General features: G+C 39.6%; 3 protein-coding genes across 4 annotated transcripts in view; 1 reads left to right on the forward strand and 2 right to left on the reverse strand.

Moving 5' to 3' along the window:
* Window positions 1-3,944: 3,944 nt before the first annotated feature.
* fbxo4 (F-box protein 4) lies at window positions 3,945-7,635 on the reverse strand. Of its 2 annotated transcripts, none has more exons than XM_041936855.1 (7): window positions 7,476-7,635; window positions 6,242-6,516; window positions 5,934-6,154; window positions 5,507-5,582; window positions 5,237-5,409; window positions 4,874-5,100; window positions 3,945-4,763 (listed from the first exon to the last, which is right to left on the reverse strand). In XM_041936855.1, the coding sequence occupies exons 1-7, from the start codon at window positions 7,629-7,631 to the stop codon at window positions 4,680-4,682; spliced, it is 1,212 nt and encodes a 403-aa protein (XP_041792789.1). In that variant the 5' UTR covers window positions 7,632-7,635; the 3' UTR covers window positions 3,945-4,679. The 2 variants fall into 2 exon arrangements, with proteins under 2 accessions (XP_041792789.1, XP_041792787.1); XM_041936853.1 differs by having other exon boundaries at window positions 4,874-5,103.
* Window positions 7,636-7,741: 106 nt separating this feature from the next.
* Window positions 7,742-11,773, reverse strand: c5h5orf51 (chromosome 5 C5orf51 homolog). Its single transcript, XM_041936856.1, has 6 exons — window positions 11,658-11,773; window positions 10,833-10,942; window positions 9,732-9,878; window positions 9,323-9,454; window positions 9,015-9,129; window positions 7,742-8,907 (listed from the first exon to the last, which is right to left on the reverse strand). Exons 1-6 carry the CDS (start codon window positions 11,749-11,751, stop codon window positions 8,672-8,674), a joined length of 834 nt encoding a protein of 277 aa, XP_041792790.1. The 5' UTR covers window positions 11,752-11,773; the 3' UTR covers window positions 7,742-8,671.
* A 156-nt stretch (window positions 11,774-11,929) lies between these two features.
* oxct1a (3-oxoacid CoA transferase 1a) overlaps window positions 11,930-22,329 on the forward strand; it is a 48,474-nt gene continuing 38,074 nt past the window's right edge. The window contains exons 1-6 of the mRNA XM_041936832.1: window positions 11,930-12,313; window positions 14,099-14,207; window positions 14,770-14,860; window positions 20,649-20,784; window positions 20,982-21,131; window positions 21,767-21,873. Of these exons, the coding sequence (XP_041792766.1) occupies window positions 12,209-12,313; window positions 14,099-14,207; window positions 14,770-14,860; window positions 20,649-20,784; window positions 20,982-21,131; window positions 21,767-21,873 (698 nt within the window). The 5' untranslated portion in view covers window positions 11,930-12,208. The remainder of the gene's footprint in view (window positions 12,314-14,098; window positions 14,208-14,769; window positions 14,861-20,648; window positions 20,785-20,981; window positions 21,132-21,766; window positions 21,874-22,329) is intronic.

Below are 22,329 nucleotides of genomic sequence, written 5' to 3' on the forward strand. Positions count from 1 at the left end.
ATCACTTAATGAAAGAGTGCCCTTTGTGTCATCCCCTTCAAGTCACCTGTAATGCATTTAGTGCAGTTTCACGTCGCAAGTGCGGCCTTTCACAGCTAGGTCAGCACCCTGGTGCCTATTGGATTAAGATAGGAGAGAGTAGATGGCTACACGGTGAACACACACACACAAACACACAGCCGTGTTTTCATCACTTCAGAGAGCATTACATTGACTTACATTAATTTCCTGGAGACGTACTCTAACCATGTCCAATACTTGCCTAACCCTAAACTTAACCCAAGTTTTCACCCAAAAATGTAGTGATTTACATTATGGAGACTTGCATTTTGTCCCCATAAGGAAGGCAGAGCCCCCATAAAGTGACTGTGTAAACAGATTTATGTCACTAAATTATGAGTGATACACACACGCACGCACGCACGCACGCACGCACGCATAGAAATAACAACACCAGAAATAACAGCATCAAAATAAAAGGACGGATCACTCCGCTCCTTGTTTCATATCTTCTCTATTATGGAATTGTCGATAGACTGAAAGTAATTCACAAATAATTCACTATTAACACTTCTGAACCCTAATCTAGTATTACAACTCCCTATACTGCCATATATATGACAGCAGGAGGTAGGTGGGGCGGACGCAGTGAAGTGGGGAGGAAATTGAAGTGAATTGGTGAGATTGCAAGGGATGAGTAAGATCCACAGAGTATCAGCATGAGAGCCCCGCCATGTGCAAAACAACACAATTAAGAGGGACGCTTAGCCTAATCAGTGAATGCATCATGCAAATGATGTTTTTTTTCAGTGCCTACTTTAATCTTGGCTGTTATCGTAGAATACAAATCAGGGACTTAACTCTAATGAAAGGAGGATAGAATGAGAAGAGTGGGATGAGACAAAGGTGACGACGAAGAAGAGGATGTTTACATACTTGCATGTTTACTCAAACTGTTGCATTCACTCTACTTCTGCAACATCTTTGCACTAATAAATCATTAATGGGGCTTGATCAGTGTGGCTCGAACTGATATGAATGCATTTTAATACACAATTCGCCACTGCAAACTACAGCCTGGGAAAGATATGTTTTTAACCAAAACTTAATATTAGAAGCTATGGTAGTACTCATTGCAGAATTTTAGATTTAGATTGCACAGGCCTTGCTTTGAGTGTGACCAACCCATCTATTTTTTATGTAGGTGCACAGAAATAGTGTTTTCAATAATATGTACTCAACAGAAAGCACATTTCCTCTTAATGTCTGTGTAAATGTTAGTAAAAAAGACCTACTTATTTTGCAAGTACAGTACCTGGTAAATATGGTTCTCCAAATTCAATATTTGACTTAAATGCTGAAAAGCTGTAGACCAACTTAAATAAGGTCATTGCTGGCATAAAATGATATTTTATACACCTCCAGTAGCAAGAAAGCAGTTTCATTGAGTAGGGAGAAGCTGCTGGAATATATGGGAAATACCTCTAGCAAAACATTCTTCATATTACATAAGTACTGTTTACTTATGGTGGCTGTGAAATACTGCTGATCAGTTTTTTTTTCTATTGGCTTAGGCTGTGGAAAGAAGGCTCCAAACTGATGTGCATTAAAATCTGCTTCACACACCTCTCTTGACATTAAATCTGATAATTTGACTACAGAATTGATTAAAATGAGGTGGTGAAGAGTGTTTTTCACTTGTAATAAGGTCACATTTTTAAATCGGAGCCACATGCAAAGAGCTTTTTCTTCTGTCCCTGACTTTTATCCCTTTTATACACATAGTGCACACCCTGCATCCTGGTGTCTCCACACACATTTTACATGCATGGTATGCTTCAACTGTCCTCATAATGTTGCGGACTTATTGCGTCTGTAAAGTGTCTTGGGTCAGTAAATAGCGGTTTCTTCCTAATGACATCATATCCCAGAGGCCCCTCTTGATTGTGGAAGACAAGAGGCAGCTGGAGGCCTGGTCCTCATTCACCCTCCCAAAGCATGGCCCAGGAAACTCCCCCACCAACCCCCACCCCCTAGCCACCATTATGTAGGGATGTGTGTAATGGTTCACAGTCTTAATGCACAGACCTTGAAAATATCCCATTTAAGTAAGCTCCAGCCGTAGAGCCAACACATCCTGGCTGAAAATCCACGGATGCTTCGTTAACGCAGCTAATTTTCTTTAGCCTGCGTTCACACATAAGTGGTTCACCTCATTCACTCCTTCACTGATTCATGCCGTGACCACAACCTTACATATTCATCATATTCAGTCTCTGCCTCCTCTGGCTCTGTCAGGATCACAAAGTAATAACGAAGGATTAAGCAATGTTTTCCCCTGCATACCTGCCCTAACAACTGGCTCCCATGGTTTCTGTATATATATTTTTAATGTGGTCCACCATCATTGTTTGTCTGTATGAGCATGAGCATGAGCATGCATACACACATGCTCACACACACACACACACACACACACACACACACACACAGAGTTGTGTTTCCATCAGTTATGGGGACATTACAACGACTTACATTCATTTCCTGCAGCCTTACCTTAACTCTTACCTTAACCCTTTTGTTACAGGGACTTGCATTTTGTCCCCATAAGGAAGGCAAGTTCCCACAGTGTGACTGTAATACAAACACACACACACGCACATAAAAATACAATGTAGGTAAATACTGTGGATTGAGGACCATCAAGAGATGGACCTCCTATTTACAGAGAGCAGAGAGGTGTGTTGAGATGAAAAGTCAGATTCTGTCCGTCTTTCTCTCTCTCAGCAAAACACACACGGTCGACTCCTCCATCATTTCTCATGAAAATTTCGCCAGGGGAAAAAGAATCTCGGCTTCAGCAGTATTCAGCTAAGCTTAATGCACCTAAATTGCACCAATCAGGGTCCTATTCTAAACCTCTATGTCTATGAAAATGATTGTTGAGACTGAGGAACCTTTTAATAGAACCACTGTTTAATAGTTACCTAGGGGACTAGAACAAAAGCACATCAGTGGAGCACATTATCTTGTCATCCTTACACCACCAGGGCATGTGAACATTGTCGCCAGGGACAATGAATACAAAACAGGTGGTAATTTTCAGTGGACAAGCACAATTGAAACACAGGAACAAGATCACTTAAGTGCTGCAAGTCAAGAATTCAGTTTCAGAAAATCATGCTATGTGCTGATGTTATTAAGAGAGGGATAAAAAAAGCTTTAATAAAAAAATCTTGTGGTGTGGAAATGAATTATTTCAGAACTGTGCTTGAAGATTTTTGCATTTCAAATGTCCATGGTCATAAAAGCCTTTCACATGCTCGTCATTTAAAATGTACCTTTCTAAAGAGGCAACTTGTGTTTTTTTTTTTAGAACATTTTGTTGCATTACTGAAACTTGCTTGTGCTTTTTTGTTATAAGAACATTTAGTGACGATATTTTCTGACAACATCAGGATTTTCCTATTTGGCGAACACGTTAGCTACTTTCAACTTCTATAAAATTTCAAATAAAAGAAAAAAAAGGCAGCGCTTTCATTAACTGAGCACTGACTCCCACACCTACTAGAAGCACTCCCTGGTGGCCAAAACTGGATATTCTTCCACGCGCGCTGTCATGCAGATGTGGTTTCAACTTTTCATTCCAAGGCTGACGTAAGAGGAAAGGAACCACAGGGCAAGACTGTGGCACATTACTTAACAGAGCAGAGAGGAAATACCTTCTGCAGCGCACAAGGTTTGAAACTTGTGAATATGTGCATGAGCTAGAAAGAAGGGAAAAAAACGAGACAGAAAAGTTGACTCATATACATTGGATAGTTTTGTCACTGTAATGATTTAACTTATTTACTGGTTATTTAACAAACATTTAATGGTGAGTAATCAGTGTGGTAAAAAAACAAAAAAAAAGTGACTCAATCATCACAAGAAAACAACTGCAGTTCTGAAACCATTTGTAATTGTGCAACAAATGAAAGATGTAAACATTTAAAAATATTCAGAATTTATCAAAAGGAAACGTTTCTTAATTGCATAAACATACAATATTTAAAATACATTCAGTAAAAGTAAATGCTTGTATTATAGTTTAGCTCTAAAAATTATATCTTTGTAAAAAGTTAAATAAGTTGACTTTTTGCGGGATGGTTGTCGGCACACACGCTTAACTGTAAAAATTTGGGATCGGGAGGCAAGACACAAGCAGAGCTCTCTGCAAAAACATAATACATTTCACAAAAACAGACTCCTTTCAACACAGCTTAGTTGTTAGAGTCATTTTTTAAAATACTGACATTATGAGCATTTCATAAAATAAAACATGTTAAAAGATCTCCATCCAATTTTAAATCAAACAGTGGACCGCCTGATTAGTGAGCAGCTCACCAGGTGTAAACCTGTGTCATGATATGACACATTATACATTTTGTTGTGCCATAACTCCTTTATATGGCTCTTTCTGTAGATTAGAACAGGGTCTCTGTCGGTTCTCCCTGCTCCTTATCCAATTCATTAAATTCCACATGCAATGATCCTCTCCTGAAGTATTCAGTGCACAAGTGGAAAACAGGACATTTCTCAGGAAATGCCATAATATGTCTCAGTGTCAGGATCATGCAGCAATGAGGTCTGTGGTTTCAATTCATCCGGCAGCATCAGAGGTTAGGTCATTAGCTACCTTAGAGTTTGACTCCAGAACATCTCAGCAGCCAGGCAATGCCATCAAGAAGACCTGATAGGGATTCTGCTACTGTATCCTGCACCTGAATAAGAAGGAGAAACACAAACACAGATGGAAAGTCTCCTCAAACTGACACTGGTTGGATATGGATGCAGTGGAAACCTTTCAGTTGATCAAATGTCAGACAGTTACCATCCAGGGGTTAGCCAGCTGGGGTAGGCCAAGTGTCTTTGCCATGTCAACACAGGGAGTGCGACACCTGGCCGTGTTTCTGCTGGTAACAGCATGCAGGCTGGTTGTTCTGACTGCTTCTGGTTCCTCTCTGGAGACACAGGAAAGCACCAGCAGAGGCCGGGATGCTGAACCCCCGGCAGAATTCAGCACAGCCCGAATCTGAGCCACCTCTGACTCCCCCACACCTACTGAGGAAATTGGTTTTCATGAAAATGGTCTGTGCTGATGTTTTGTTTAACAAGAACCAATGTGCATGATGTGGCGTGGTGGTAGCAGAGAGGCAGAAGAAGAAGAAGAAATAGAAATGTCCTCTTATCTGACCTCTCCCGGGCTCTGCATTGGCAACATAGATGAAGCCATCCACCACCTGGCACACTTGCTGGACCTGAGGAGTAGGGCTGTAGACCGGGGAGCCTGAGTCATCTGTTCCTTCACAGGTAAAAAGTTTATTACTGATGCTCTGCTGTTGCACTCTGGCTCTTTCTCTCTCTGCCCTGCACGGACAAACACACAGAGTTTAGTGACGTATTCACGATAACACAGATAACAGACAATCAAATGTAACTCATATGGTAACTTCAAAATGCTTACCTATTGGTGGAGTACAGAGTCAGGATATTAAATTTGTGTTGGTTGTTGAACATATAACTGATCCCTGAGCCGATACCTGGAATAAAAAAAAACAAAACAAACAAAAAACAGGAAACAAAGTTACATTCTTTGGGCATCTTAGCTGACTTGACTTGTGACATGACAATTGTAGGCCAGTAGTGCCACCTAGTGGTGGATAAATAAATAAACAAATAAGCTAATATGATTTTTTTCAATAATTTGTCTATATTTAATTAAAAATACATTACTACAATATATGAGCGCTATAGTTTGGGTATACAGCCATCTGACTGCAATGACAGCCCCTCTGATGTAGGGATAGTTTGGCACTGTGTTATTAATGATAAGAAAGGACAAAAAGAAGCTTATTCTTCATCATCAGCTCTCAACATCAATGCCATCTCACCATTTATTTGTCTGTGTGGAGTGCCAGACACAGGAAGCACATCTGGTGCATGCATGAGCCTTCTGACTATGGAGACATCCAGCTGCTCCATGCCAGGGCCAAACATGGCGTAACGTGGTTCAGATGAGGCCACCAGAGACTGAAGAAATGAGGTCACAACATCATATGCTGCCCGTGAAGGAAGCCATTGTTGTCTGCAGGATGGGCAACCTTTCAGGTATCTGTTGAGACAAAAACGGTGGTTGAAAACGTCTCCAACAAAGGTTACCAACTGGCCATCATACAGCACAACAGAAAAACACACCCACTCTGACATGTAGTCAAATTTGGATCCCATCACTTTGTCTCCCCCCTCTTCTCTATCCTCCAGGCTCTCCTGTTCATTGATCAGTGGTGCATCCAACAACTCCAGCTGGGGCATGGTCACGTGATCGATGGAGGGCCAGAATGGCATGTCCCTGAGCAGGAAGTATCTCCATAGTAATGGATCTCTAACCATGGCCCTCCAGTACCGACTGGTGGCTCCCAGGCGGCAGATATCACCAGGACACAGTAAGGTCATGATCAGGAACTGTATGTCCACCTGAGGATGAAGGATATGACGGTAATGATGATGTTTTAACAGGTGTTACACCAGGTCTCCACATGGCAAGCTGGTGCTGTGCTTATTGATTCTGTGCCAATGAGCCTCAGTTCTAATTTATTTTTATTTTAAAAAGCCAAAACAAAAACAAAACTGAGGAGTGTCAAAAACTAGGTAAGAGGTTGAGACAGGAAGGGAACACCAGCAAATTTATTATCAATAGAAAAACACAAAAGGGAACAATGTAGGTGTAAAATAAAATATAGAGCATGACATTTTTCTGGTCCTTGCATATCCAGCAATCTACCACTCTCAGCTGGTGAGCACATAGCCCACAATGACGGCTATTTAAATGAGTGGCCTTCATGCAATCCTCAGTCCTCACTGAGATTTGGCCCAATCAGTGGTATGTGTAAGAGTCGTACTATCACAGTTTGGAAATACTCTGATAGTAAAAGCCTGGCATTTAAAAGTTCTGTCAGTAAAATGCTACTTAAAGTCTCAAAAGTAAAAAACAAAACACAACAAAAACCACTCAGTACACAGGCAGAATGGCCCCTCAGTTACTTTATATTATATAATACGATTGCATTTCAATGTTGTAGCTGATTAATGGAGTTGTATAATCCATCATACATAATATCTGCAAGTTGAACACGTGTATATAAATGTAGTGGGATATTTCCCTTTAAAAAGAAGTGGAGCAGAAGTTAAAAGGACCATGAAATAGTTAAGTGCAGATTGTGATCCTGAATACACAGCTTGACAACGTTTCTCACCACTTGACTAATTATTTTGACATTACAGCAACGTAAGAGTCGACCTTGTACAAATGTTTAATTCCAACCTGACACTGAATGAGATGTGCGTATACAAACATTTTAAAAAGGAGGCTTGTCGCATTATAGTTTCTGACAGATGAGTAAATGAAAACTATCCCATGAATTAGCCAGTCTCACCGGTAAAGTATCCAAAAATCCCGGCTCAGGTTCTTCCCCCGTGTCTACGACAGGCGTCAAGTCGTCTTTCCAACTATTTGGGAAATATCTATCTCTGAATTGCCTGAGGCTGCGGATCACTACAGACTTGCTGAGCTGTTGATAGTGGCCGGCCATTGCTTCAGATGTAACCGATAATCTGCGAAAAGTTGGTAAACCACAACAATATGGAACTGGTCTGACAGAACAAGTTGACGTTTCACTGTTTGTGTCACACTTCCTTGTTGCTGGCGGTTGTAGGGCATTGTGGGTATTGTGGTCCAACAACAGCTGAACGTGGCCAGGGCGGTTTAAGACGTAATGCAAAAATAAACGCGTTTTACTTAAAACAACGCGCGTTTATTGTCAACGAGGACATAAAAAAAAGAAAAATGATCTTCGTCCAAACAACACACATTCTCTATCAATAGTTAGACTATCAAGATTATTCAAGTGGCAGAAAAAATGGAACTTGCAACAGATGGGAATACATGTGGTGCATTACAAAGCTGGTATGAACAAATCCGAACATTAAATGGTGATGAATACATCAAACTGTTTTTGATCACCTTTCTTTGCCTTTAGTGTGTACATGTTTATACACACATACATATATAATGTATATGCAATTATAATATATTAAAAGCGTAACAAAATGGCAACAAAACAATAAATAAAATGTTACTGTGCAATTTCTGATTTCCAGCTGGATTATCTTCAAACTTGTAACAATCTTAAAAAATGAAAAAAATGTCAATTTTATTAATAACCTTCTTATATTCATATTAATGTTATTATAACACATTCTCAGAGCAAGTAAGTGCCCCAGTCAACAGTCTGGAATCGGGATGATAACTGCTTTTTCAGCAGGACAGGGAAAAAAAATGATTCAACAGCCTCCACTGCAGCCCCTGCCAGTTTTACACCACCTATCTTATACTTTCTAAACTCTCGTTCACCTGCTTTGGCCTGGGCCGTTTGGCATGGGATGAGGTTGCCTGTAGACACTGATCCAAAGACTTTTTTCTCACATACACTTTCTCCTCGTGCCTCACCTTCACCTTCCACAACATTACACCCCACCTGATGGGCTCCATTTTTATTTGGGGTTGACACACATTTGAATACTGAACTTAGATCTGTGCCTGAGGGCAACTTCAACACAGGAGCAGCTTGGCTCACTGTAAAATACTAAGGATCTCCTTGGCATTCTCTGTGTTCCAGCCCTGGCCCTGCAGAGGGCCCTCACAGGCAAGCACATATTTGTTGAGGATCTGTGTGCCAATGTCCCGAAACTGGAGGCGATCTTCTTTGCGATCCATTGTGTCAGCACTGCAGTCCTCGTACTTCACTGCCCAGAAACACATTTCCCCGATGTACATCATTGTCAACAGGTGTGTGTCTGAGAAGATGCCTGGTTGAAAACATAAGCGGGTAGTGAGAATGACCCAATAGTCCAATTTTCTCTAACTGGACTAAAGCAGCACAATTATTTTTGTTATTCGAAGATGACATATTTACCTTCAGATAGGAAGCTTGCTGTAGCAGTGTCATGGAGCACCACCCCATCATTGAGCTTCACAGAGTTTCTCACCTGCAGCATTCGCATCAGGTAGCGCACCCCTTCCTGGATACACTGGATTAAAATAACAGCAAAGATACATGAGCCTTAAACCTAATGTCGTCATATAACAGCAAAAACACTTGGGTAGTCAACTACTGTTTTCAATAAAACAAAGTTAATTTGTTCGGTAGAATCAGTGAAGCCCACTTCTCCGTTCACAAATAAAATTTACTGAGTCTACTTACATCTTTTCAAAGTGTGGTACCTTAAGGAATGTGTCCTTGTTTTTCTTAATCCACTGTTTCCGTTGATGAAGGGTGTGGCAGTACATGTACAGCAGAGCTCCACGTCTCCAATAGAGGCATTCCAACAGCTCTAGGCCCAAAACGGACTGCACCTACCATGGATCAAAAGACATGAATAAGGCTGTCACACCATGACACAGAAGAAAATGTGTATGTGTTTTGTGAAAATCATAAACCAACAAGACAATTAAAGCCCAACAGGCATCTTACTGGGACTATTTCATTATAACCAGTAAAAGAAAGTATACAGAAAAGATCTGATACATTTTCAATAGTGCTAACATCTCTTTTATACCCTTACACATCTTTCACACACAAAAAATAGTTTAATAGTCACACAAAATAGTTTTGAGATACACATATACACACTTCTTGTGCTGGTGCTAGCCTCCCCGCCAATACTTCTGGCTCAGTTAGGTCTTGCAGCAGCTGCTGGATTTTAAATGGTGAACAGTCCTCAGGGAACTCCTGGTCCACCAGTTTATTCTCTTCATAAAACGTGATGTCTAGGATCACCTTAATAATAAAAACAAATATATACTCGCATTCAATATTGAATAAATGTGCAAGAAAACTATGTAGCATTTTAAAAATTACAAAAATCTCTTGGACTCATCAGAAACAACGACCTCCCTCTTATGACTAACATCCTTTCTTACGACCTTCATTAATAAGGCAGATCAAATCAGCCATGAAAATGATAATATATCTGCCAGGAAGTGGTGGCCAAAGCTATAGCCTCTCCTCCAAAATGCTTATCAAACCCCTTCTAAAAAGCAAGCTTGAGATCCTAGAGCCCATACTAACATTTAATTAACTTGGTTATTAGTGACTTGATACTAAAAAAAACAAACAAACAAACAAAAAACCTGTTTCAGTGGTTCAGGGTTTAAACCATTTCGTACCACCAGTACCACCTTAACCAAAGCAGCTATGGTTCCACAACTAGCCACTGACTCAAGCACACCAATAGTATTATTTTTTTCTCGATCTAACCATCCCTTACGGTTCTGTACCTACCAAGTAACTTGTTTTCCAGCTTGAGTATACATTTTCACTTCTACATTCTGCCATGGTAATGGCTGTGAGAATGTAGAAAAGCATTTGAAAATCATGATTTTCAGCTCAAAGGCTAAATTGAGGACCTCTTAAGGTGATTGAAAAAAAAAACCTACAGCAAATTTGGCAATTGATAAATAACATGTAAATTATCCAGAAAACCGGCAAGCACTTGTTGGTTACACTTTCTTAACTCCGAGGATGCTTTCCCCTGGATTATACAATTATACATGATTGAATACTTTGTGTTTCTGACACTTTGTCAAATGGACCAAGCAATCTGAAGATCACCTTGAGTTCAGGAAAACTGAGATGGGCATTTCACACTTTTTCAAAATGTTTTATAAACTAAATGATCAAAAGAACAAGGAGTCAGATAGACATTTAATTAAGTTTGGTGTAATGAAGTACCTGTGTGTAATCCTGGAGCACCTTGGAAAGGTTACTACTCTCCCCTCCTTGCCTGTAATAGCTTTTCAACTTGTCAAGTATGGCAGACGCATTCTGTAAATAGTCATCATCTATGGAAGAAAACATATTACTAATTACGGATATAGTCTAAAGAAATGGCCTTCAACGTTACAAATTTCAGAGTATCATTGTTCATAACTGGCGCTTTATATTTACACACAATGCTTATGCAAAGCAATTCGACTAACGGTAAACGAGAACAACCTTTAACGTTGCAAAGTCAAAGGGACTATGTAACAACACAATAAACAATCATGGCAAGTAATATGTAACTTACGAACATTTTCAAACATTTGATAATGTTGAAATGTAATTGACGAACATAAAGGTACAAACAGAACAGTGGCAAAGTTATTTGAACAACTATGTTAACTCTCAAATCTGATATATTCAGTAATACGCAGCATCATGTACCGTTGCCAGCTAAACGTTTGTCAACAATAATGCATGTTAGCTAACGTTAGCGAACTGACGCTAGCCATTAACTTGAACACCTGGATAGTCAAAAAAAATAATAATTCACCGGTCAGCAAGTAAACGCTACTATAACGTTAGTAATTTAACATTTTACCGACTGTTAGTTAACTGCAGGATACGTATTGTTTGTCAGCATGCAACATTTCATCAGATAGCAGCTGTTGTTATGGTTGCAAGCTACGTTAGATAACGGTTGCTAGCTTGCTAGTTGGCTAACAAACTGAACAACATACGAAGTGCCAAGAATGGCCACAAGACAAAACAAAAGTAACAACGTCTTATCGGTACCTTGCTTTTCAGCTCTGAGACTAGAACACTTGATGTCTAACTCAAATATCCTTCTCTCCAACTCGAAACCTTGTCGTCTGTAGTCGTCGGCCATGACTAAAAGTATTGGTCACGTGAGCCAGGGATTACTCACGTGCTCATAGAATGTCATTCGTGTTTCTGGATGTGCGTGCGCTTGGTGTAGCTACAAAAGCTAAATATACGGTTCATTCGTCGCTATTACTTACTGCATTACCTCTTTTACCCTTGTGTTTTGAAATATTAACTTAACAACATCTTGGCATTCGTTGAGTAATTCCGTCTGGCACGGAGGTGGTGAGAGGGTTAAATTTAAATTAGCTTGTCGAGCCTCTCTGCTTCCACTTGTGCTAGTCCAGCCCATTGAGACACCAGCCAATGTCATTGACGCACCGACTTTTCGTTGTGTGAGCTAGCATCGCTAACGTAATAGCCACATTTTGCGTCCTCCTCTCAGCCTGCATCATCTGTCGCCCAACGCCTGGAGCTTTCACTCTGCTCCTCGACTCGTACCCCGTGTGTAGCTCCAAAACATGGCGGCCCTCAGAGCTCTGTGCGGAGCGGAGAACGTATTCTTCAAACACCTCTCAGGTCCCAGCAGAGCCAAATTAAACTTCGCTTATCTCCACTTGAGCAAGGTCGGTATTTAAACGGTAACGCTAGGCTAATGAGTTTACTGAATAACTCTGTTGGAAGGAGATGGTTGCAGATGGCTGGGCAAGATTAAAAGGTCACATATTATGAATATTTATTTTCCTTTCGTCGTCCAGCATTTCGGAGTAAAGTGAATTTAGGTTAGGCAATGTAACGTTGCCAATCTTCGCATGTTCAGTTGTTTTATTTGAGTTTACTTTTCGATGATATGAACTGACCTGAAGCTGCTTGCTACTTAAACTGGATTTTCAACATTACTATGAACACATTTCGCAGCCATACTGCACATTGTTGATAACTTTCAGTAAAGCATGAATGTGAATTTGATTCTTTGAGCTCATGCGAGATTGCATGGACCAGTGACTTAAAGAACACCATGTACGTCAGTCAAATCCACGGTGTGACGTGCATTATAGTCAACCGTGCTTGCGTGTTGTAGTAGGTGAAATGATCACAAGTGCTTGCATAATACACCCCTACCATTATAGCTTTACACACACATATGTTGCACTACTTCCATCGTGATTCTTTTTGCCAGTGCCCATAGTCTGGACATTATATAGTCATGTCTCGGTGTGATATCTGAAATAAGAGCTAATGAAGAAAGAAATTAAGATGCTCATGGGAACATGGTCCCTTAAGCATTTCTTTTAGTTTTCTTTTCCTTCACTGTTTCTTCCTAAGTAAGAAGGAATCATTGCAACCCTGGTTGACTGGTAAAATGTGTAAGGGTTTAAAAATCTGAGTGGAACACGATTATCTTATCAAAGTTTTGTTAAAGCGAAGGTTCAGTGAAGGTAGATATTGTGTTGTTGGACGAACTAATGGGAAGTCCCACTTAACATCATACTGCCTTAATTGTCGGAATCGCCATTGTGACCTCAAGATGTTACTGCAGTTGATGTTGTTAAGTCGAACCTTTAGACCAGTTATAAACCATCCTGATGACAGTAAAAGCTGGCTTTTTCTAAATTGATCATGACTTTACGCCCTTCCTCTTGCAATTCAAACAGAACAGGTATGCATTTTGTCCATCTTGTAAAGTAAACAATATTGCACAACAGGGTGTATATGTTAACTTCATTTGTAGATAAGAAGTTTGGAGTTTTCCTCCTCCAAGTCTGACTGACCTGAGCGGTTGAAATAGTTCAGGATTAAAAAGCAGTTTGAAATCACAAACATGTAATATCAGATCTCAGTATTACATATTTACAGTACAATTGTAATTCACATAGCGTCTGCACCAAAATACTACAGGCAATATAGTGGGTCTTTGGAAGTTCCATGTGGTTCCAATCCCTTGTAGCCACTGTCTGGGAAATTAATGGTGACAAACACATAAAAATGTTTTGCAACCCCCCCCCCACCCCCCAAAAAAGGTCTTATCACAGGTACAATTTGAAACAATCAGTGTTGACACAGAGGATTTTGAATTTGAGTCCTCAGCTAACAGTTGGGTTTGGGCTCTTGGCTGTGGGTTGCCTGAAATCTCTGCTCCTTTTGTTGTAGGATTTGTTCAGCGGTTTTGCTTATCTTTCCCTTCCTCAACTGAATAAACTGGACCAGGCACTGAAACTGTACAAACATGTTAGCTGCCCTCAGGCAGCTGTCCATTTCTTGTAACTAACATCATTTTAATCATTTTGCACTGAAATGCTTTTATCCAGAATCACTTACATTGCTTTTCTGTCGCTTATGTGGCTCTTTTTGAAATAATAGATTCATGCATTTTGTAAAGTTTTATTCACCTCTTGCTCTGCTTTCTACAGACTTGCACCTGTCACTTCTCTACCTCCAGCCAGAGAAGCTCAAAGTTCTACTCAGATCCTGCAGAGGCAGTCAAAGATATCCCAAATGGATCTACCATTCTGGTGGGAGGTAAGATATACAGTACTTTTACAGACAGACCCCAAGGTTGTTGGATGGTCACATACATACAAGGGATTTTCAAAAACGTATGTACAACAACCACTTAACAACAAAGTGAGCTTGAACTCTGTTTTGCATGGTGGTTGATCAGCATCCACAGACAGAGCACACACAAATTCCACAGCTCTTATTTATAGTCATGTTCTGGGTGACATTGTTAAACATTTTCCACTGTGTCACACTTCTGGTGGAGTGAAAAAAAACACAGACAAACAGAAATCCCCCTCACTCAGTGCAATATTAGAAATGTTGACCAACACATTCTACACGCAGGACTAGAATTACCTGCCGTTTGATCCAAGGTTTACCATGTTATTGGACTTTGGGTTTTCCGTGTGATCTGTAACAGTTGGACACATCATCTGTTTTTTCCTCTACAAATTTGCCTTGTTACTAATTTCCGAGGGTAAAGTTAGACCTTAAATGACCATATTTCACCCGTTTCACACATTTTACAACGATTCCTAGGTTGCTTTCATTTTTGTTTATTATGCATCACTTTCTTACACAGGTTTTGGATTATGTGGTATCCCAGAGAATCTTATCAATGGTTTGCTGAAATCTGGCGTGAAGGGTCTCACTGCAGTCAGCAACAATGCAGGGTAAGTGTGTGTGGAGGGGAAGAAGCATGTGTGCACCATACATGCATGCTTAGCACTCATGCAGGTGCCTGTGTCCTTAAACCATGCAGTGCATTCCATGGTGACGCTTGATTTTGATGTTAATTTACCGCTATCGCCACCACTCTGAAATCTCAAGAATAAATGTGTTGATAGAGATGAGTTTGTTTATCTACTTCTGGTTGTGTTTGCATTTCACACCTCGCTCGGGAAATGTTTGCAGTGTCATGTGTCACATTGTGTGTTATTTCTATTTCAGTAGAAGGTTTGTGTTAAAACTGAAAATGATGGCGCTGGTTGCTAACCAGTCTTAAATATTCAAGTGGTCAAGTCTTTGACCAGTTGTGGAGGTTACATATTGGTGACACCAGTATTATTGAAGTTAATTAAAACACTTTTTGTAACATAAAAATCACAAATTCTTCTGCTAGTATATTTTTTTAGATGTTTTTATATCACACTTGCTTTGGCAATGAAAAAATCTGTTTCCAATGCCAATAAAGCCCTTTTGAATTTTATCAAATTGAATATTAAAAAAAAGTTGGACTTCAAAATCTCTCCCTACATGTTAAGTCCTGCTTATTGCCTCTAATAAATGATAGCATGGGTTATTAGAACAGGAGTCAGTGAGTGAGACTGTCCTCTGGCCTCTGTCACTCCCTCCTGTGTAGCTCTCCAGCTATTGAGCTGGAAGTTGTGAATGGACACTAAAGAGTTTGTGACTTTAAATTCTTACTGGAGACATGCCGGTAACCACGTTGCTGTACTTTCAGACAGGCCTGGAGACCTGGATAGTTTCCCAGAATTTGCTTCTGATAGGTTATCAGAGCTGCAAGCACAAGGAAAAGTTGTGTTGCAGTGACAGCCACTCCTTCAGTGGTCAGGTGATTTTTGTGTGTATGTTGTCTGCCTTTTTTCTCAGTTGGATGGACTTCAGAAATACAGAGGTTTCCTGTCTGGCACATGGCTATCAGCTGCTGACCTCAATTCCCTTTATTATGTATTCTGTATTTTTATTGCATACCTCGATATGCAGTATCTCAAACTAATGATGTAGTAATTTAATTCACTTAACTGTGGGTTCATGGCTCAATATTTCAGGAAAATTCTGAATCACCTTAACCTTAGAAAGAAAATCATTTTATTTTTAAGGCAATACAAATTGCAAAAACAACAAGGGAGGTAGCTGTCATTTGAGGTTAAATTCCATAAAGATAATTTCTATACCATTTCTGTGCTAATACAAGTTCAGTTATTTTCAGTTATATAGAATTAAGACAAGTTGTATTCCCATGTAAGTCTGAAGAGTAAATCTTGTTGAAAGAAGTTTGTGGAAAGCAAAAACACAAAGCTTAAAATGCTTTATTCAAGACTTAAATGCAACAGTAGCAACTGAGCTTTTCACTGCAATTTTTCTGGACATTGTTCAGCATAATGTTAATGCCTCTCTTGCAGACTTGGAAACAGTCTTTGTCTCGTCAGTTTTCATGTTGCAGTCATTTTCCGTAATTGAATCCCAATGTGCTGCCACACAGTAAACATAGTTTTATCTGAATTGTTTACACAACGACACTGAAACTTGAGACAGTGACTAAAACCTGATCTTATCTACTTAAATATTAAAAAGACCCTGCAAAAATAATGGTTTTCCCTCTGACTATAGGCTGCAACTCAAAATCATACATTTTTTAACACGCACAATTTTGTGTTTGTTGCACTCTTTATAACTAAATAATTGTATTTTTACATTTAAAGCACTGACTTACCAAAATATTAAACTTTAACCTGAGCTCTGCACACAATCAAAATTACAAAGCCTAGAGTGAATGTCACATCTGAAACCATTTGAAGATAAAGCTGAAAAAAAGTTAATTCGCTCTGAAATAAGTTTTTGGAGGTATTTCATTGCACCTCTACTTATCATTTGTAAACTTCTTCTTCTTCTTCTCTGCATGGATTGGTATTGCTAAAAGGGTGGATTGCCAAACTTAATGGTGGCTATTTAAAGGATGCTCCTTCTGTAAACATTCTTTTTACCTAGGCCAGTGATAAGGACCAGCTACTGTAATTGCAGTATCCAGTTCATGTAGGAAGTGCAGCCTCAACTTTGGAAAGGACTTGTCTATGCTGACAAATTTACAAAATTGAGGTTTCCAATCAAATAAGTGGTAGCACACTGGTTCTTTATATATGTCAAGTGCCAAAGTTGTGCAGTAGATAAGATCAAAGTGTCCTCAGACTCTCTGCACAGACTGTTATATACATATATAACATGTATAATACACTTCTCTATACCTGTAGTTGTTTTAGCCTGATAAACACCATCCTATGAGGTGTGCCTAATGTGCTTAACAGAATTTACAAGACTTTTCTTGTGAACTTTGACTGGTGAATATTGATTTTTGGAACATGTACTCAAAATGTTTGCTTGAGCCTGGCCATCCCCCTGAACAACCATTGCTCCTCTAAACATGTTCCCTCTGCCGACATCAGCTGTTGGGGAAGATTGTAGCCACTTGCAAGTAGTGGCCATAGTGTCTCTTTTGTGTAGTTTCTCACCGAGTTCGAACACAGTGAAACTTCTTTTGCATATTGCAGTTTACATGTAGTCTACATGTTTATTTAGTTTGTAGTGTATGTAATACCCTCAAGCGCCTGCTTTTCTTCTGGTTTCTTTGCCAATACTGGTTTTACTGGGGCTTATACACAGAGGCAGGTGTGCATCTGGTTTGTATTGCAACTGACAAGTGAGAGTTACATTGACGTTGGCAGGAAGGTGTTACACATGACTGTCATTGATTATTCTTGTTTTATAAAAGCAACCAGGCCTGTGTATTGTACACCCACCGTTTTCTTGGTCACAGCTGAATTGTGTTCCTGGGTCTGTGGGGAAGAGGACTGGAAGAGGAAGAAGTAGTTTTGTAACATGTAATATTAGAGAGATGACTCCTAAAGCTAAAAACTTCCCCGTCCTCTGCTCGTCTCTTCTCCCTTCTTGAATGCCTGAGTGGATTGTTAATCCTCTTTAATGAAACATGCCAAACAAGTAATGTGAGACACTGCTATGAGCACTTCAATATGAACACAATTTCTCTGAATACAGACTGCATATCTAAATATCTATCTAAATATCTAAAAAAGATAGTGTGGACATTCATATAGGAGAATATGATGGATGAAGTTTTGCAAACAGTGCTTACTTTAATAATCTCTCATGGATCTGTAAAAAAGTGGAATTTGATATTTTGGCACAAAGCAAAGATTACATGCTGGTATGAATGAAGGAAAAAGTGATTCCACTCCACTCTCATGTTGTTTGCACAATAGACATTGCTGACCTATTTTTGGTAGCAGTGAGGATAAAGTGTCATTTTGGTTTTGGAATTGCTACATGTTTGCAGCATCATTTAGATGAATCCTAGTGGAGAGGTTTAAAAAAAACAGCTTCATTTGGACAAACCTAAAATGTAGTTTGTGTCACTTTGTCCTCAGGTAGTAATGAAGTTGTAGCATTATGGGAAACGTCTGGCTGTGGTGTCTCACCTCTGTTTGGTGGGTGATTAGAGGGGGGCACTGATTTTTTTGCTTTGTAGAACACTGATACAGCAGACGTGTCATGCACTGTAATTTGAGATGGGAGGGTTTCAGCCGTACACAAAAAGATATTATTGAGCTGTGCAAGAATCCCTTGCAGCTCAATATTTATTCCTTAATCAGCTGCTTCAGCTATGTTACACAGAGCAGATTCAATATAAAAGGCATTTGTGCTCAAGAAGCTGTGTTCAATGCTGGAAGCAGCTCTGATAAGTGAGTATTTAGTATTTAACTTGGAAAGCTTGCATTTTGATTCCTTATTGAAGTGTCCCTGATAGGAGAGTGCACCCACTCGATAACATTTTGAAACTAAGAAGGTTTTAGTCCTCAAACACACATTCAGTACATACACACTTTCATATGTGAAATGTGAGCATTAAAGCTAGCCAAACCCATACATACTACCTATGATGTGTACTAACTCTTGTTGCGTGTGTGTTTGGGGCTGGGTGCTTGTCACAGTCATCTGTTTTTGGTATTCTGAGTGCACATGGCCTAGATATCTTGTCAGCTGACATGAGGTTAGAGTTAAGGACAAAGCAGCAGCTCCTGATTCTCAGCTTCTTCGGCCACAGAAAAGAAGGAGAGCCCACCCCTTGCAAAGATCAGCTTTCCTCTTGGCTCTGATCAGTAGGAGCAGAGATAGAACAAACTATTTTTGGATACGTGCTCTTACATTAACATTCAGTAAACTTTTTTGTATTTTATTAGGTTGGTCATTGAAACTAACCTGATTTGGTTTACACTTTGTTCTCAGAGCAGTGCTGCTTGTAATCAGACAGGCTGGGAAATATAAAATGGGATGTTTGATTTTACTTTTATACGTGTATTGTAAGACAATACCCTGTTTAAAACATTTTTACTATATGCTTCATAAAGTTTTATGACTAAGACCATGGCTTCATAGGTTCATGACTGACCATCCACACACAGTAGGTCCTCTCATAGCTACTGGCCCATTTTATAACTATTTAAACAGCCCTAGTCACACAGTAACTTTCTTTGGTCACAGAAAGTCAGAAAGATGTATCCACAGCTCTGTGTTTAGGAATGAGTATTTCTTGCTGTCAAATCGTGATGGTTTGTCCAGGTTTGATGGTCTAAATGTGTAACATCCTATAGTGCCTTGTGGAGCAGGTGTAACCCAGACTTGAGACCAAGCTGAGCATCGCAGTGCAGTCTGCAATTTGTCACCCTTCTCATGATACATTGTAGTGAAGAAATAATTGTTTTCCCAGCTGATAAACAAAGAGATGCTTACAAACGACTGTCTGAGTGGCTACTCCACTAGTCTCGATGGGCTGTAGATGGGCTGTGCTTTGTCTGTCTTTGAGATCGCAAAAAAAGAGCTGTATCATTTGGTTTGACCTAGTTACAACCTTGAATAACACCTCTGGGCATTTATGGTAATGAGACCTATGTTACACATTGTTTGGAAAAAAGTTAGGACGTAGTTAAAGAGTTGGTACAAATGAGACGAAAACAGTGACGGGAACTGAAAGGGATTACAGTGTGTTTGGCTCAGATCAACAGGAAACATTATTTTTATGTCAAAGTGACAACAAATCTTTACAAATTTCAGAGACTGATTACAAATATGAAACACGAAATAATTAGTTTGATAAGTTTGGCAACCTTTAAGACAGTGTGTAGTATTTTAGTAGAGGTACCTTAAACTAAGAGCTTTGAACATCTGAACACATTTGTCTATGCAAAACTGCTCAAACTCTGTCAAGTTGTATGGAGATGATGAGTAAAGAGCAGAACCTTGGAACAACTATATTAAACATGCAAAATCTGTGTATAAACAAGGCTAACTGATTATATTCTTACTTTTCCTAACATGTATTTGTGAATCATGTGTTTCTTAGTAAATCAGGAAAATGAAGTGTGGCTTTACACTTCTGTGTATTGGTATTTGTTCACTATACTGTAGCCTAATTGAATCCTTTTAAAAGCTCACAATACTGTGGACGTGTGTTACTTAGTCACATTGTGAGGACAAAATATAAGTCCCCATAATGTAAATCATTCAATTTTAGGGTGAAGATTTGGGTTTATGGTTAGGGTAAGGCCACCTTTAAGTTAAGGTTGGTCAGGTTCGGTCTACAGGAAATGAATTTTATGAAATGTAATGTCCCCAAAACATGACTGTGTGTACGTGTGTTTTCTTCAGAGTGGATAACTTTGGCCTGGGCCTGCTGCTCCAGACTAAGCAGATCAAGAGGATGATCTCTTCATATGTCGGGGAGAATGCTGAGTTTGAGCAACAGTATCTGACAGGGGAGTTGGAAGTTGAACTGACGCCACAGGTTGGTCAGAAAAAGGTTTATATGTGAATATTGAAAACACACATTCACAAACCAGATTCACTCACGAAGAATTGACATGTTAAATTCCTAAAAGATCAGACTTCATGGTGTATATATTACAACTTGACAACAAGAAAGGCATGCACTGCGTATTTATCTGTTGTACTCATCTTTTAATATGCCACCTTCTCCCTCAGGGTACTCTTGCAGAGAGGATCAGGGCTGGGGGTGCTGGGATTCCAGCCTTCTTCACAGCCACCGGCTATGGCACACTGATCCAAGAGGGAGGCTCTCCTATTAAATACAACAAAGATGGCAGCATTGCTATTGCCAGTGAGCAGAGAGAGGTGAGAGTGCTGTCATCCCTGTTGTGGCTGTGCCTTCAAACCTATCACGAAGTTAATGTAAACTCTCTTTTCTTTGGGATTAGTGCAATTTTAATTTTATTATTTGCTTCCTAGAGCTTGACTGTAGTGTGCTGAAGTTCTTGCCAGAAGTGAAGGCCAGTTTCTCCATGCAGTGGAATAAGCATAAAGTGATGGGCTGAGCAAATCACTTAAATGATTTGTTCAACCACATCCATCAAGTATAGACCAAATACTCACCAAAGGAGGACTTGTCACTATAATGAACTTGTAATGTGAATGTATGTATTGAGAGCACAGCACATTTCAGGTGAAAGGATGCATGGCTCTCAAAAGAAAATTGCAACTTGTTTGACTGGTTTGATCTTCATGTTGCAGCAGGCCAGCAGCATCTGCATTTAAATAATGGTAGAAAAATCTGAAGTTCTTCATGTGTACAAAATAATGCTTTTCACAAACATGTACATGGTGAAATGCTTTGTAAATGTTTGTCGTACTATTGATTTTACTCTGGGGGTCGGGGAAAGACTGATCTAGTGTCTGGGCCAAGTCTGAAAATGCTTTAAAGCTGCAGCCAGTGCCACTCACTCCATGAAATGTGTCATCATTGTGCACAGGTAAAGGAGTTCAACGGCAGGCACTACATCATGGAAAAGGCCATCACTGGAGACTTCGCGTTGATCAAGGCATGGAAAGCTGACAAGGCTGGAAACATTGTTTTCAGGTAACTGGTGAAATGGAATTCAAGCAAAGAGTTTTGATCACATTGAACTAAATCAATAGCACGGATCTGTTGTGTTATGACAATGCCAGTGTTTATCTTCAAAAGGATTCAGCTTCTCCCTGCCACAAAGCATATGAGACTAGTCTTAAATCACCATGGTTGTGTTTGCACAACAGCCAGCATGTGCTGATTGTTGTGCAAACATTGTTGTGGTGAGAGTGCAACAGTAGTTTGCATTTTCAGATGTTCTAGCAGTGGGTATTCACTTAGACTGACCTTGACCTTACTTTTGATAAGATCTTTGAGGGCTGTGCTGTATGAACTGCATATCTATTTCAGTGCTGTGGTTTTCTTGAGCTCGTTCTAAGTTTCTTATCATAGTATTTACATCAATTTCTCTATCTTGAATTGATCAGACAGCACACTTATTTCAGGATAGGATTAGAAACATTGGTC

This window comes from Chelmon rostratus, chromosome 5, assembly GCF_017976325.1.
Source record: "Chelmon rostratus isolate fCheRos1 chromosome 5, fCheRos1.pri, whole genome shotgun sequence".
Taxonomy (NCBI): Eukaryota; Metazoa; Chordata; class Actinopteri; order Chaetodontiformes; family Chaetodontidae; genus Chelmon; species Chelmon rostratus.